At 42.9% G+C, this 14,344-nt stretch overlaps 2 protein-coding genes across 4 annotated transcripts; both read left to right on the top strand.

The window, feature by feature from the left end:
• The first annotated feature begins 839 nt into the window (after positions 1-839).
• On the top strand, positions 840-7,118 carry uroc1 (urocanate hydratase 1). Its single transcript, XM_027007862.3, has 19 exons — positions 840-1,076; positions 1,639-1,769; positions 2,142-2,235; positions 2,445-2,504; positions 2,651-2,779; positions 2,915-2,976; positions 3,138-3,204; positions 3,307-3,450; positions 3,645-3,733; positions 4,173-4,235; positions 4,466-4,645; positions 4,872-4,969; positions 5,104-5,176; positions 5,268-5,457; positions 5,667-5,765; positions 5,924-6,023; positions 6,178-6,259; positions 6,509-6,608; positions 6,819-7,118. Exons 1-19 carry the CDS (start codon positions 948-950, stop codon positions 6,963-6,965), a joined length of 2,037 nt encoding a protein of 678 aa, XP_026863663.2. The 5' UTR covers positions 840-947; the 3' UTR covers positions 6,966-7,118.
• Positions 7,119-7,259: 141 nt separating this feature from the next.
• Positions 7,260-14,293, top strand: efcab12 (EF-hand calcium binding domain 12). 3 transcript variants are annotated; one of them, XM_035523961.2, is made up of 10 exons: positions 7,260-8,124; positions 8,216-8,404; positions 8,499-8,712; positions 8,844-9,033; positions 9,311-10,526; positions 11,027-11,176; positions 11,470-11,556; positions 11,704-11,791; positions 12,141-12,243; positions 12,472-14,293. In XM_035523961.2, the coding sequence occupies exons 1-5, from the start codon at positions 7,756-7,758 to the stop codon at positions 9,534-9,536; spliced, it is 1,188 nt and encodes a 395-aa protein (XP_035379854.1). In that variant the 5' UTR covers positions 7,260-7,755; the 3' UTR covers positions 9,537-10,526; positions 11,027-11,176; positions 11,470-11,556; positions 11,704-11,791; positions 12,141-12,243; positions 12,472-14,293. The 3 variants fall into 3 exon arrangements, with proteins under 3 accessions (XP_035379854.1, XP_081574392.1, XP_035379855.1); XM_081718266.1 differs by having other exon boundaries at positions 11,704-12,027; XM_035523962.2 differs by lacking the exon at positions 11,704-11,791.
• Positions 14,294-14,344: the final 51 nt, after the last annotated feature.

Here is a 14,344-nt window from a genome sequence, read left to right as displayed (position 1 = left end):
GTAAGGGGTAGGCAGTGAACTGGTGTCACCTACTCCAAAATAAACAGACTAGTCATGAGGGACAGTCATGCTTGTTTTGAAGCTCACTTGCCCTAGGCTGCTGTTAGGTGGCATGTTTTCTACATGTCTCAAGTTCCCGCTTGCCAAGATGAGAAAACGTGCACAGTAGAGGCACAGCACATATTCACTGAGGTGAGAGGAGGCAAAATGGGGGTATTGTTAAGACATGAGTCTCGATGTAAAGGCTTCTAAAGAATTCATAGCCGACCATGAAAGCTCTGTCTGGGCTGAAGTTGCACTTTTTATAGGGGGTTTAAAAAGTGGGCATCTTGGGTCTAATTTTGCGAAGAAGGCTGGGGGCATGGTGAATGAGCAGTTTTTCAGCACAGTTATAAAGTTGTTCTTACCACATTAAGTCAGTTCAGGCTGCCTGAACTGGTTTGGATAAGTAGCAGCATGTCTGTTTTCAACTTTGTGCAAGATGAGGAACCTGATCCTACCTCCAATTCTGCATTTAAATGGAGGGTCTAATGGCATAACTGTATTTTGATACACTTGAGTGCTCTTTATTTTGATGTGCAAAAGTGTTGCGGTATGGGGGTATGTATTATGAATATATGCAGATTTTTTTATCTGGGGTACCATATTGCAGGCTGTCAAGTCAGTGTGCTAAAAGGGGTCATTTTGGGTGCTTGCCACATCGTACTCTCTCTCTTATCAATGATTACCTGTGTGACCGAGCCTTAATTTCCAATTGGGTAAGACTGAAGGGGAATTGGGCTTAGCTGGCCTATGGGGTTAAGGGAAGGGGGAGGGGAGGGGGTCAGCAGAGCACTAGCTGTTTAGCCTTCTCTTCCCAACTCTTGTGGCAAGACACGCTCATAATTTTCCCTTCATCCCTTTTCCAATTTTTTTTCTTGCACCAAAACCAAGTTTTGCTTGTGAATATGATGGCAAGTTTGAAGGAGCTTTGTGGGGGCCTACCTCTTAGCCCCCTTCCAGCAAACCGTGGCAGAGACCCCAGTGTGCCTCATGCACCTGTTCGCACTCCAAACCTGACCCCAGAGGAGAAACGGGTGAGTTTTGTCAGTAATAAAGTTTTGAATAATTTACTTTTATTGCCACATCATTTAACATAAATGTGCAATGCTGCCCTTTGGCAGAAAATGCAGACACGTGTATTGAGCATAGTGTACATTTGAAAGCCACAGACCCTTGAAAATCAAAACAATAATCCATTGCAAACTGATTATTGTCAAAATTTGTTGTGTTGGAAGTTCTGAACATTTTAAGCAAGGTACCGAAGACACTTCAGGTGGGTGCTGACGGGAATCTGTTGTGGAGTGATCTTGGAGTCCAAAGGTTAAGTGCTCAACCCTTTTAGGCCAGAACTGCAGTCAGTGTTCCGACCTGCACTGAAGAACATACAGAATCCCATAATGTTTGCAGCCCTGTCAATAATTAGAGAACAAAATGGAGTAATCAGAAGGCGAAGAGAAGGAGTGTGAGAGGGGAAGAGGCAGACAGAAGAGAGCAAAGGGAGAGAGGGCTAAAATGGATGACAGGTTTTGTAACGTGATCATTTCACGTTCCAGCGGTAAGTTGATGTGTAACACCTGAACTGCCCCCCTCTACCAGCTGGCTCTGCAGAACGCTCTGAGGTATTTCCCTCCTGCTCTACATGGCACCCTGGCTCCGGAGTTTGCCCAGGAGCTTAGGGAATACGGGCACATCTACATGTATCGCTTCTGCCCCACACTTCGCATGAGGTATACATACACATATGGACTAATTATTACTGCTTCTGCCTTAAATTTGATAACTTCTTTATCATCATGTGGGGGTCTTTTTTTTTTCAGTGGTATCTTAAGTATCATAGATAGATTTGAATCATGAGCATTATTGTTATGGATATGAGAGATCTTACATTACATACTCAAACATTGTTTAACAGTTAAATAACTCTTGTTAACATGTTGCATTAGGTCAATGGGCTGAATATTTGTTGGATGCACAGGGACTTCCATATAGACTCCCACAACACAAACTCAGGTTGTGGATACACAGCTGACTGACATACGACTACAAAACATCTGCATGTGTATTTAAGTTGCGCTAACGTGTGTGTGTACATGTTGCAGGGCCTATCCCATTAATCAGTACCCCTGTGAGACAAGACATGCTGCAGCCATCATGCATATGATCATGAATAATCTGGATCCTGACGTCGCTCAGGTATGTAAACGTATACACATATACACACACAAACTCAATCCTGCCTACATGCTATCAACTGCAGTCTACTCTGGTAAACTGACAAGCTTACAAATTGTGCATGACCTTTTACACTCCTCTTCACAACTTTGAGGACCAGAGCTGTATGATTATCATGTGATATGTGCAGTCTGAATGTGATTCATTCACATGTCTGAATCATTTCTCAGTTTCCACAGGAGCTTGTCACCTATGGAGGAAATGGACAGGTATTCAGCAATTGGGCCCAGGTAATGTGTGTGTGTGTGTGTGTGTGTGTTTGCGTGTGAGTGCGTGCGTGCGTGCATGCATGTGTGCGTGTGTGAAAGAGAGACAACATGAGATAAGGACAGAAACAACAATGTTGTTGTTTCATAACGTGTGTGTGTGTGTACAGTTCTGGCTGGTGTTTCACTACCTGAGCACTATGTCTGAAGAGCAGACTCTGGTGATGTACAGTGGTCATCCTCTAGGCCTCTTTCCCAGCCTGCCCTCCTCTCCACGCTGTGTCATCACCAACGGCATGGTAATACGTAAACACACACACCCTCCTCAGCCCACTCTATGCAGCTGCTCTCCATCTGCCTGTATATTTTAGGCTGCATGGTTTTGTATGCATCTAAACCTTCACCCCCCCCCCCCCCACCCCATTCTTTTGCAGGTCATTCCAAACTATTCTTCTAGGGAGAACTATGAAAGAATGTTTGCTCTTGGAATTACCATGTGAGAGTCATACTTGTTGGGCCATGGTTTGGATTACAGTCATACTAAGAAAAATGTCCATAATCATGTCCAATTTATCAAATTCCAATTTAGTTCTAATTAATATGCACTGTATGTTTATCTCTTTGTCTGTGTTTGTGTGTGTGTGTGTGTGTGTTTAGGTATGGGCAAATGACAGCCGGAAGTTACTGCTATATAGGCCCTCAGGGCATTGTTCATGGCACCATGGTAAGTAATAGATCAGAAAAATCTTTTCCCAAAAAATTCTTAAATGAGCAAGTAATTTATTATTAAATATGGCTTTTTCTGTCTTACTCTCTCTCTGTGTAGCTGACTGTGCTGAATGCTGGTCGGCGGTATCTCGGCACAAGTGACCTGAGGGGTTGTGTATTTGTGACCTCTGGCCTTGGTGGCATGAGTGGTGCACAAGCGAAAGCTGCTGTTATTGCTGGCTGTGTGGGGGTCATCGCAGAGGTCAGCCAATTATCAGACATATAACCACTGCCTAATTAACATGCCCTACAGATCATGATCAACACCTTTTACCACTGTTCACATTGAGTGTAATCATGAACCCAGTGTTCCTTGTAAGCCCACCTCAAATTTTCCCAGCTTTTCACTACAACCTATAGCATTAAGTCTTGATTGAAGCTGTGTTCTGGATGAAGGTTGACGAGGTTCCTCTCCAGAAGAGGTATGAGCAAGGCTGGCTGATGGAGGTCACTAAGGACCTTGACAACTGCATCCAGCGCATCAGGTACCATACACACCACACACTCTCTTCCATCCACCACCTCCATGACAGATTTATTCAACTAGCCTGAATGGGCTTATTTGTGCAGCACCTTTCATGTTTAAATGGAGCTCAGGAGTCTTTACATTATGGTCTTCTGTAGCTAGAGCCTTCCCACACAGTGCATTCTGCCTGTCTTGTTTAGACCAATCAAAGAGCTTTGTGAATTCACAGCCTAAAACAGTGGTCCTATTGACACTAAGCTTGTCAGGTTCTAGTTAATACCTTGCACCCTAGCATTCTGGTGAGCATGGGTATTCAGTGGGATTAAATGTATTAAAAAGATGAAATGAAAACATTCACTGCATTGAAATTGTAGATGGCAAAAACAATACAAGGAAATAGAATAAAATATAATGGAGATAATTATGGGATGCATTCATTCTTTGTCTGACTCTCACAGGGAGGCCAGGAGGGCAAAGATGGCCCTAAGCTTGGGTTACCATGGCAATGTTGTGGATTTGTGGTGAGTTCAGGAGTGCAGCTGAGGTTTTAACATTTCTTTCCGTTGGGTTCAAGTGTGTCTGCTAGTGTATGTGTGTGTGTTTGTATTGTGTGTGTGTGTGTGTGTGTGTGTGTGTGTGTGTGTGTGTGTGTGTGTGTGTGTGTGTGTGTGTATATGTGTGACTAGATGCTTGCATTTGTGTATGTGTGTTATTTAGGTCTATCATTGTGTGTATGCTCTGTGTGTTTCAGGGAGCGTCTGTGGCAGGAGTATGAGCGGACAGGGGAATTACTAGTGGATTTGGGTTCTGACCAGACATCGCTGCATAACCCATTTAGTGGTGGATATTACCCAGTCCAGCTCAACGTCAGTCAGGCAAATCAGCTCATGCACACTGATCCTCTACGCTTCAGGACCATCGTACATGAAAGGTACACACACATACACCTTATGAACATCAAACCAGGGCCTTGGTGTTGTTATACTTCTTATAGACAGTACTTTCATACAAAAACCGAGCACTGGTGTTCAATGCTTAAAGTGTTCGTGTCCACTGCAAATGTTCATTTGCAGTCTTTGTATAGCTGGAGATGTTTGCATTGCTGTGTACCTTTTCCTGGGGTGCTGGCTGTGAACCCCAGTGCCTTTCCACCTCAGTCTTCGTAGACAGGTAGCTGCCATCAACAAACTGTCTGAGGAAGGAATGTTCTTCTGGGATTATGGCAATGCCTTCCTTCTGGAGGCGAAGAGAGCAGGCAAGTATCATTGCCATAAACCAAAACATCTGAGATTTCAGGGCAGAAGTAACCCTGTACACATGTCTTTGTGTGTCAGTGTATGTGTATGTATAAGCTTTTTGGCCTAAAGATGCTAATGATTTCATTCCCAGGTGCAGAAGTGGAGAAGTCAGGGGGAGGAGCTACAGAGTTTAAATATCCCTCTTATGTACAACACATAATGGGGCAAGTTGCTAACACATACATCCACATACACACATCTCACTTATTCTCACACTTGGACTCTGTGATTTTGATGTTTGCCCTCTATCTTCAGTGATATCTTCTCCCTGGGTTTTGGTCCCTTCCGCTGGGTCTGCACCTCAGGGAACCCCGCTGACCTGGTGCAGACTGATGACATCGCCACAGCTGTACTGGAAGAGATCAGTGCCACGGTGAACGAGCGTGTCCGGCAGCAATACAGTGACAACATCCACTGGATCCGTGAGGCTGCAAAACACAACATGGTACACTGCTGTTAACTGCTCCCGGCTCCCACACCATACCTTTACAACTGTTTGTTTCAAATGCAGTGTGCTGGAGCCAAAACAGAAAAGTGATGAAACTGTACTTTCTGACTGCACTGTACAATGTGCATGCAATCCAATTCATGCCCATTCAAATAAACATCTGGTGTAAATATCTGGATGATTTCATTGGCTGCTTCTGTGTCTAGGTTGTTGGCTCTCAGGCTCGAATTCTCTACTCAGACCAGAGAGGGAGGGTGTCCATCGCCTTGGCTATAAACAAGGCCGTAGCAGATGGCAGAGTCACTGTAAAGCTCGCATATACCCACTGAATTAAGTCAAATTTATTTATATAGTGCTTTTTACAACAGCTGTTATCACAAAGCAGCAATTACTAGTAGATTAATTAAGTGCTTGATTATCAGATACACTAATGCAACATCAAGGTCTGTTTAACCCTCTCTAGTCTCCTGTAGTGATCAGTAGAGATCATCATGATGTCAGTGGCACAGACAGCCCCTTCAGAGAGACATCCAACATCTATGATGGGTCGGCCTTTTGTGCAGGTAAACACACAACTCTTGTTGAACCACACACATACATACATTCACACACACACACACACACACACACACACACACACACACACACACACACACACACAAACTACACAAAAGCATCCATTTCTTATATTAATGCATGTCTGTGTTTGTGTTTTAGATATGGCTGTGCAGAATATCATTGGAGATGCATTCCGTGGTGCTACGTGGGTTGCTTTGCATAATGGAGGTGGCGTTGGATGGTAAACACAGATCAGATTGTACCTCATTATTAATCAGCACTACTTGATTTGAGCAGCAGTACTAACTATATTACTAGTTTTAGTATTATTTTGTGTTGTAGTGATTGTGTTGTACTATTTAGTCAAGATAACATCTAGTGTCTGAGATATTTGGAACACAATGTGATCAGTTTGGTATACAGGACTGGGGATTGATAACTGCTGTGATGGTTAGCAGTGATGGTGTACTGATGATTATTTTTAATGCAGGGGGGAGGTGATGAATGGAGGCTTTGGACTAGTGCTGGATGGTTCTGAGGAGGCTGGCAAAAGAGCCAGAATGATGCTTAACTGGGATGTCTCTAATGGGGTCAGTAAGTGAGTGAGTGAGTGAGTGCCTTAGAAAATGGACACATTGTATTATAGCAGACATATGGACATACAAGAGAAATGCAACACTTTCACATTTGACTTCCTTAATTAAATACATATATTAGACTAATGAAAATGTTTTATATACACTTTTGCGACAGTCACTAAGTTACCGTTGCCATATTCTTTAATACTTTAATGTGTGCAGGTGGCTCGGAGGTGCTGGTCAGGCAATGCTAATGCCTATGAGACAATTCAGCTCACCATGCAAAATCAGCGCGAGCTGAGAGTTACCATGCCTTACAGAATACAGGACAACCACGTAGTGGACCAAGCACTGCGGAAATACAACTAAACTACTGATAACATAAATGCAATGACATTTAATGGAGAAGTTACACCACACAACAGATAACACTTGAGTCACTATCTTGCATTACAAAATTATTGCATTTTGTAATTGCATTACAAAAAGCCTATATTATGTAATAAATCAAGCAAGATTCAATCCAATTAGATGTAGACGTTTTGTGTAGATTCATACAATATCTGATTTGCTAAACCCCTGAATATATATGAATGTACTATAATGCATCGACAATACCATGACTGTAGAACATAATGCAATGTAATTGTCTTCAGCAGCATGTCCTTAAGTGATTGTCATATTACATGTTAAATTATTATTAAATGCATCTATTCGCCAGTGGATCGATGCATTTAGTCAGTGTAACTGAAAAATCTCAAAGTGCGACAGCAGTAGCGTCAAATGGCTGGAGTTTATAGTTCGCTCGCAAGATATTTTAAGTTGTATAAAGAGAATTGAAGGGCGTTTTGAACACCAAAAGTCTCTGGGGTAAATGAGATGCCATAGAAAGTCAACTTGATCGAAGCTCTCAGACGCAACAGATCTTGCCATGGCTACACGCGTAAACAATCGAGTCCCGTCGCAGAGAATTCAGTGTCGTGGTGCATTCTAGCGCGCTGATCACGCAGGGCCAGGTGTTTTTGGTTTTTTTTTTAGTTATTTTTAATCGTAATGCATCGAATATAGTTTTCAGACAAAGAATAATTATAAAGAAAGCTTGGACGAGGAATTTAGACGATTAAAGAAACGAGATTTATTGCAGACGTACTTCTTTAAAATGGCTTGTCGTGCCTTTGGACCGCCAAAACACAGGGATCGGGTCATCGTCGCACCTCCAATGTCGAAATGTACTGTTTCACTCGAGACATGTAGCCGAGATAAAATTCCCGCTTTGCCCATAACTACTATGCTGGCAAACGAGAGCGAAGCGGCCCAGTGGTACAAAAGTTATCCCGCGGGGAAAAGCGTGCAGGACGCAGACTGGATCAGCGCGAGACGGGCTTTTCGCGAGGGGCTTGACGGCTTGGGTAATCTAGACAAATGGTTCTATAGCAAACCGTGCCTCACGGAAATTGAACTTCTTGTGATAGATCGTGGGAAACAACCTCAGAAAATGCTGCCTGGTGTACTCCCTGACACGACCAAGGTAGATAAGATCGAGTATGACATGAAAAGGGGAAACGGGAAGTTTGGTTGATTATAAAATCAATACTGAAGATGTCCACTTCTGCGCTCAGGTGACTCGGCCCCTGAACAGAGAGACGTTACAGATGCAAGCGGGCCGTAAGACTCAAGACGAGGAGGCGAAGAAGAAAAGACATGTGCGAACTCGCGACGAACGCGCTACTGAGCGCTCCAAACAGGAGACAGCTGGATCTAGAACGCTGGATCTAGAACAGGGCGAAATACTGCAACAGTACAGGAGGGTTAGACACCCTGATACAAATGCACCGACATTTTACTCAAGATTTTGATTAGTTTCATTTTTGATATTTGACCTTTATATCTGACCTGCTGCAGGATGACATAAACAGGGAGGAGATTCTGGCCAACCCAGAAACCGTGCAGATGGGCAGTAACACCAAGAAAAGCCATTCTTACCCATCCTCTCTGGGAGGACCCACAGGCGATTTTGTGGATGGCTTCAGGAGACAGTGTCTGCAGGAATACCTAGACTCCCTAGAGCTGAGCCAACAGCAGGGCCTGGCTATCAGCCGGTGTACACTACAGAAAGGTACACTTATTTCAACATCTGCATGTGTTACAGCTGTGTACACAAAAACACCAAAACCTTAGTATAACCATGCATTCTCTCTCTCTCTCTCTCTCTCTCTCTCTCTCTCACACTCTTTTTGGATCTCTCAGCCTTGTTGTACCCTGGAGATGTGGGTGTGCGCAAGGAGCCGGTGTTCAGGCAAGCAGCCTCAGGTGTTCTCCCAGGCTGTTGGGGCCGTGGGAGAGACTGTGTGTCTTATTGCGGTCCTCCAATAAAAGGAAAAGAGGACGAGAACATCGACCAAGGAGCATTGGCACCACGTAAAGGCCACAAAGAAACGTGAGTGAACGGCTGACATGTGAACAAGCAACTATGCAGCCTGTATCTGGGTGGGTCGCCGTCCCCTGAAATGCAGTGACCATATGTACAAAGTTTTATGTTTCATCGAATATAGATGTAAATACCCTAAGATTAAAACTGACACTATTTTATTTTAAACCAAAGCAACAAAAGTCATCCATTTATTTCCAGTGCTGTTTTTGAGACTGTAATGTCATGTGGAATTCATCACAACAGACTATGTCTTGAGTTGGTGTGGGTGTGTGTGTTGCACCAGGAATAAGAGGCAGCCTCTGACCCGACGTGCAACCACTTGCGCCTTCTGGCCAGGTCACGATGGCCATGTGCGAGTTTATGAGCCTGTCATGTCTCGCCGTCCCGAGGGTGTACTATTTTATCACGTTGAACACCCACCAGATCCAAGCCCAGGACACTGGCCTGTCAATCAGGCGGGATACTCCACCTCTGGAGACATCAATGGGTGCAGAATCTATACCTTGTAGTTGACTGTGACACTCTACAGCCTACATAATGATTTCAAACACCCTCTTGAACCCTCTGCTACCTTCTAGAACCTATTTCATATTCTAGCCTTCTTCTACAACCTTATATTCAAGTCTCCTTCTAGAATCCTCTCTTTAGTAAATGTGGATTGGCCCTTATATTTATTTGCTCTTAAGATCTTAAATGAACTGTCAGATTAGTGTTTGACCTAAATTCTGCAGGCTAGAAGATCTACAGAGAAGCCCTCTTATTTCCCACACTACTGTGCCAGAGTCTGTCAAGAACCTGGAGGATCAAAAAACCTCCAGTTTAGAATCTTCTTGAGAACAACCTCATGACTGTTTTAGTATCATCACTAGTATGATTCAATAAGTAATAGCTTGATGTAGTAAATAAGATCATGCTTATTGAAAACGTCTGCTTATTGACTTTTTGCCATTCATTGTATTTCTAGGGTCAGCCACCCAAGATTTACAACATATTGATACTTGTAAATGTTGACCCTGTTGAAAGTAATAGTAAACAAAAGGTACATTGTTTAGTTTCCAAGACCTCTTGAAGTTGATGCCTAATTTGACCACTAGGTGGTAGTATTACAGAGCATAATACAGTTATCCATAATACAGGATAATCTAAGAACTACAACTGTTTTGTCACAGATGACATATAAGGTATGTTACGTTTCTGGGTTATGCATAAGTAAATATTACTTTTCAATTTCTCAGTTTAGTTAGTATTGTTTGTATGCATGTGCTTTTAATAGCCTGTTGAAGATCTATGATTTGCATTCGGAAGCAAGAGTGGGTGTAGGTGTGGGTGTGTTGTATTTGTTTACTCAGATGTAGATAATTCACATCTTCAAGTGAGAATGTCACATATAACGAGAGCAGTTTTAGGTGGAAGCTAGGAAGATGTCCCGCATTTTAAGTTCGCTCCTGACGACTCGTGAGAACGGACTGCTCGTCACCCTCGTGGGCCAGGACTGCAGCGTGAGTCCAGAACACCACTGCTTTTTCTCTCTGCTTGCTCTCACTCTCTGATCAGCACTGCAGTTGCCTTCTGGGCATTTGCCATTCTTCATTTAATAAGAAGAGATCATCGCTTCTACATTTCTTTCTTTATTTCTGTAGCCTATTTTCTATTATTTAAAATACCATTGTCATTCCAACTATTGTTTTAAGTATTAATTTGCTTAAAATTAGCTATGCAGTAAACATGTATGTTGGTGGGTTTGAAAATGATTTGCAAATTAATATAAAATCAAGAGTTATTTACTGTTAGTAGTATTTTGTTCTCTGCACACAGTTTAAAGAAATAGAAAATATAATTCTGAGTGTGCTGTCAGCAGAGAGAGAGAGAGTATGTTTATTTAGAGCTTGATTTGTTTATGGTAGTTTTGTGTGTTTCACTGTGTCCTCTTCCTCATAACTAATTTTACTGGCAAAATCCACATCCTCACTACTGCCATTGTGTGTGTGTGCACGTGCAGGTCTCAGCGTGTGCAGTGGTTCAGTTGTATCTGGCGACTGCAGCTCGTAATGGTCAAAAGTCAGAATGGGAAATTCATAGTTGCGGAGTTGTGTGCCTGGTGCAAGACAGAAGATTGAATTCAACATTTATGCGGCTGTTCTGTGTCAAGGTTACACAATGGCACATGAGAAAGAGAGACACACATTCATATAAATACACAGATTCATATGTAGGCACATGCTCATATTGGCATATTGAATTGATTATGCATCTGATGTATCCATATGTGCAGTATATCTGTAAATAGTTACATGTGTGTATTACTCAATATGTTAAATCATGTTTCTTGCTTAACATATACATTTCATAACGTTTATTAACTAAGTAATGGAATTTTTAAGTCAGCGACAAATGTACCAACTGTGAATTTAATAACAGTAATATCTATTTCTTTCTCTGCAGAGGGCCAGGTTACTTTGGGAACAAGAGCTGTATACACCTTTTCAGTATTCAACTCCTTGCCACTATTTCCACACCTTCCCCAGTGATGTTAGTAACACATAACTCCATTCTGCCTCCATCCCTTTTCATGCTTGTCTATGGCTCTGTATTTTAAGTCTCGTGTGTGTGTGTGTGTGTGTGTGTGTGTGTGTGTGTGTGTGTGTGTGTGTGTGTGTCTGCGCGATATATGTGTAGGACTGTCAAGCAGGGCTGAACTTTGCTAATGAGGAAGAGGCTAGCAGATTCTGCAGTGCTGTGCAAAATTGCATCAGCAGTACTAACGGTCAGCACTAAATAGCTATCTCTCTGAACCCCACTAATGCTTTCTTTACATGAGCTCTACCACTGAACTCTCCCACTGAACAAATCACCCACTAATCCCTCCTCCAGCTGAACTCCTCTTCCACTGAATTCCTCTCCCTCTAAACCCCTCCAGCTGAATGCTACCACTGAAGTCCTATCTGATTGAACTTTAGCACTGAACTCCTCTCTTACTGCTACTCAATCCTGCCCTGGCAGGTGAGTCTTCAGTCCAGCTGCCTGCCAGTTCTGTCCCATACTGCGTCCCATACTGCGTCCCATACTGCGTCCCATACTGCGTCCCATACTGTGTCCCATACTGTGTCCCATAGCATCTCGTGTACTGGTGCGCACTCACAGTCTGGACTACACCTCGCTGTGGCTCCTGAGAGACAAGCTCAATACATGCCTGACTTTTTCCTCATCAGGCAGACGGTGAGCGGCATGTGCAACTATGCACACACATCTACATGCACCCCCCCCCCCCCCATACACACAGACCGATGATTCCACCTAAACACAACTTTAAGGCTCTGTTTGTGATCATTATTTGTGAATGCTTTAACATTTTAAAACTTGACTAGATGTAGTCTACTTGTTTGGTACTGACTGTTATTATTATTGACTGTTATTATGTTTAATATGGCTGTCTCCATGTCCCAGAACTCCAGCCACTGTTGACATGGAGGTGAGCAATCAAACTTTCAGACCCGGGACCAACAACGTTATGAGTTCTTCCACAACTAACCAGTCATGCACCTGGTCAAGGTCCCTCTCCGACGCCAAAGCTGCATCTGTGTCTTTGGCCCAGAGGAAGGGACCTCTGCCACCCAGCCCTTAAAATGCAAGCGCAGCTTCATTTAGCCATAATCACAACACTGATATGCAAAACCTTACTGCTAGTTTTTTCATCCCACTCCCTCTGCCTTACCCAGACCCCAAAGTGAAGGGAAATCTAGCTGAAGTAAAGAAAAGTTCCAGCTTTTCTCCGATGAGTAAACAGCAAGGCAACCCACCATTTTGTAACCTCGCACATGACATTTAGATATACACTGAATTGCCACTTTATTAGAGACACCTGCCCTTTCACTATTAGAGCGTCCCTGTAGGGAAGCTTTGTACATGACCCTGGAGTGCAGCATAAAATCAGGTGAGCAAATTTTCTGTGGTGCAGTTTCAGTGTGAATCCACATTAGAATGGGAAAATTGAACAAACTGACTGACTTCAAATGAGGCATGGTCATCAGTGCCAGACTAGCCTGTTCCAGTATTTCAAAAACTGCCGTCCTTGTGGGGTTTTTGGCAAATTGCGGCCAAATTCAGCAGTGGTGGTCCAGTTCACATGTTCAAATGCACAATTCATTGCTCTTTAGCATGGATGGGCTATAACAGCAGATTAGCAGTTAAAGTGCCATTGTCAATGGAAAATGGAAAGGCAAGTCTCCAATTGGTAAAAGTGTGTAAAAATTGGATCATTGGGAAATGGAAAAACTTCACCTGGTCAGATGAATCCAAATTTCTGTTGCACCATGCTAACTGGAGGGTCTGAATTTAGTGCAAGCAGCTTTGATGAACTCTTCCTGTTAGGTGTTAACAGTTCAGGCTGGTGGAAGTTGAGTAATAGTGTGGGGAATGTTTTCTTGGAACACCCTGGCTCCTCTGATACCTGTGGATGGACATTTGGTATATTGGGGCTTGGCTAAGTATTGAAGCTTGGCTGACCAAGTTCATCCCTTCACGGCAGCTGTTTACCCTATGACAAAAGGATACTTTCAGCAGGACAATGCGCCAAGCCACAAAGGTTTGAAATCATGTCATGGATTCATCCAGGAACATGACACCAAGTTTTCTTTGTTTCATTGTCCTTGACAGCTGCTCGCAATCCTATAGAGCATTTCAGGTACAAGGTAGAACAGGGTGTTCAGAGCATGTGAGTACCTCCATCTAATTTACAGTAACTGAGAAATGATCCCGTCTGCATAAACCAAGATTCCTGTAGAACAATTTCAACACCTAGTAGAAACTGCCACAAATTGTTGTGGTTCTGAAGGCCAAAAGGGACCAACATGCTACTAGATGGAGGTCTCTAATAAAGTGGCATTTCACTGTAGAAATAAAGCACAAGCATTTATCATGTGGGTTTTATTATTTGTTAGTGTGAGTTTAATTGTACTGTAGGAAAGAAATTATGTTGCCATGAAGCATTGAAGCCTGCATTCTATAAATTAATCTGCTTTTTGCTCCCCACCCCCCAGTTTGCAGACGACTGCTGACACTGTTTTGATTAATGTTTAATACCTTTAGTACTTAGTTTTTGTTGTTTGTCTCTGTGTTTGCAGCTAACTCAGAAAGTGAGAGTTATGAGGATCGGTTCAGTGTATTTAAAGACCAGTATAAAATCCCCTGCCGTTTCTCTACTGTGGCACTTTCATTAAAGCTTAATCACTGTTGCAGTAAAGCCTGAATGGGAATGATATGTCTCTCACTTTGCTGTGTCATTGTGTTTATGAATCAACTGATTCAACATTTATTAGAA

Source organism: Electrophorus electricus, chromosome 7 (genome assembly GCF_041902795.1).
Source record: "Electrophorus electricus isolate QZ-2024a chromosome 7, ASM4190279v1, whole genome shotgun sequence".
NCBI lineage: Eukaryota > Metazoa > Chordata > Actinopteri > Gymnotiformes > Gymnotidae > Electrophorus > Electrophorus electricus.
This window is presented reverse-complemented; position numbering and strand designations above follow the sequence as displayed.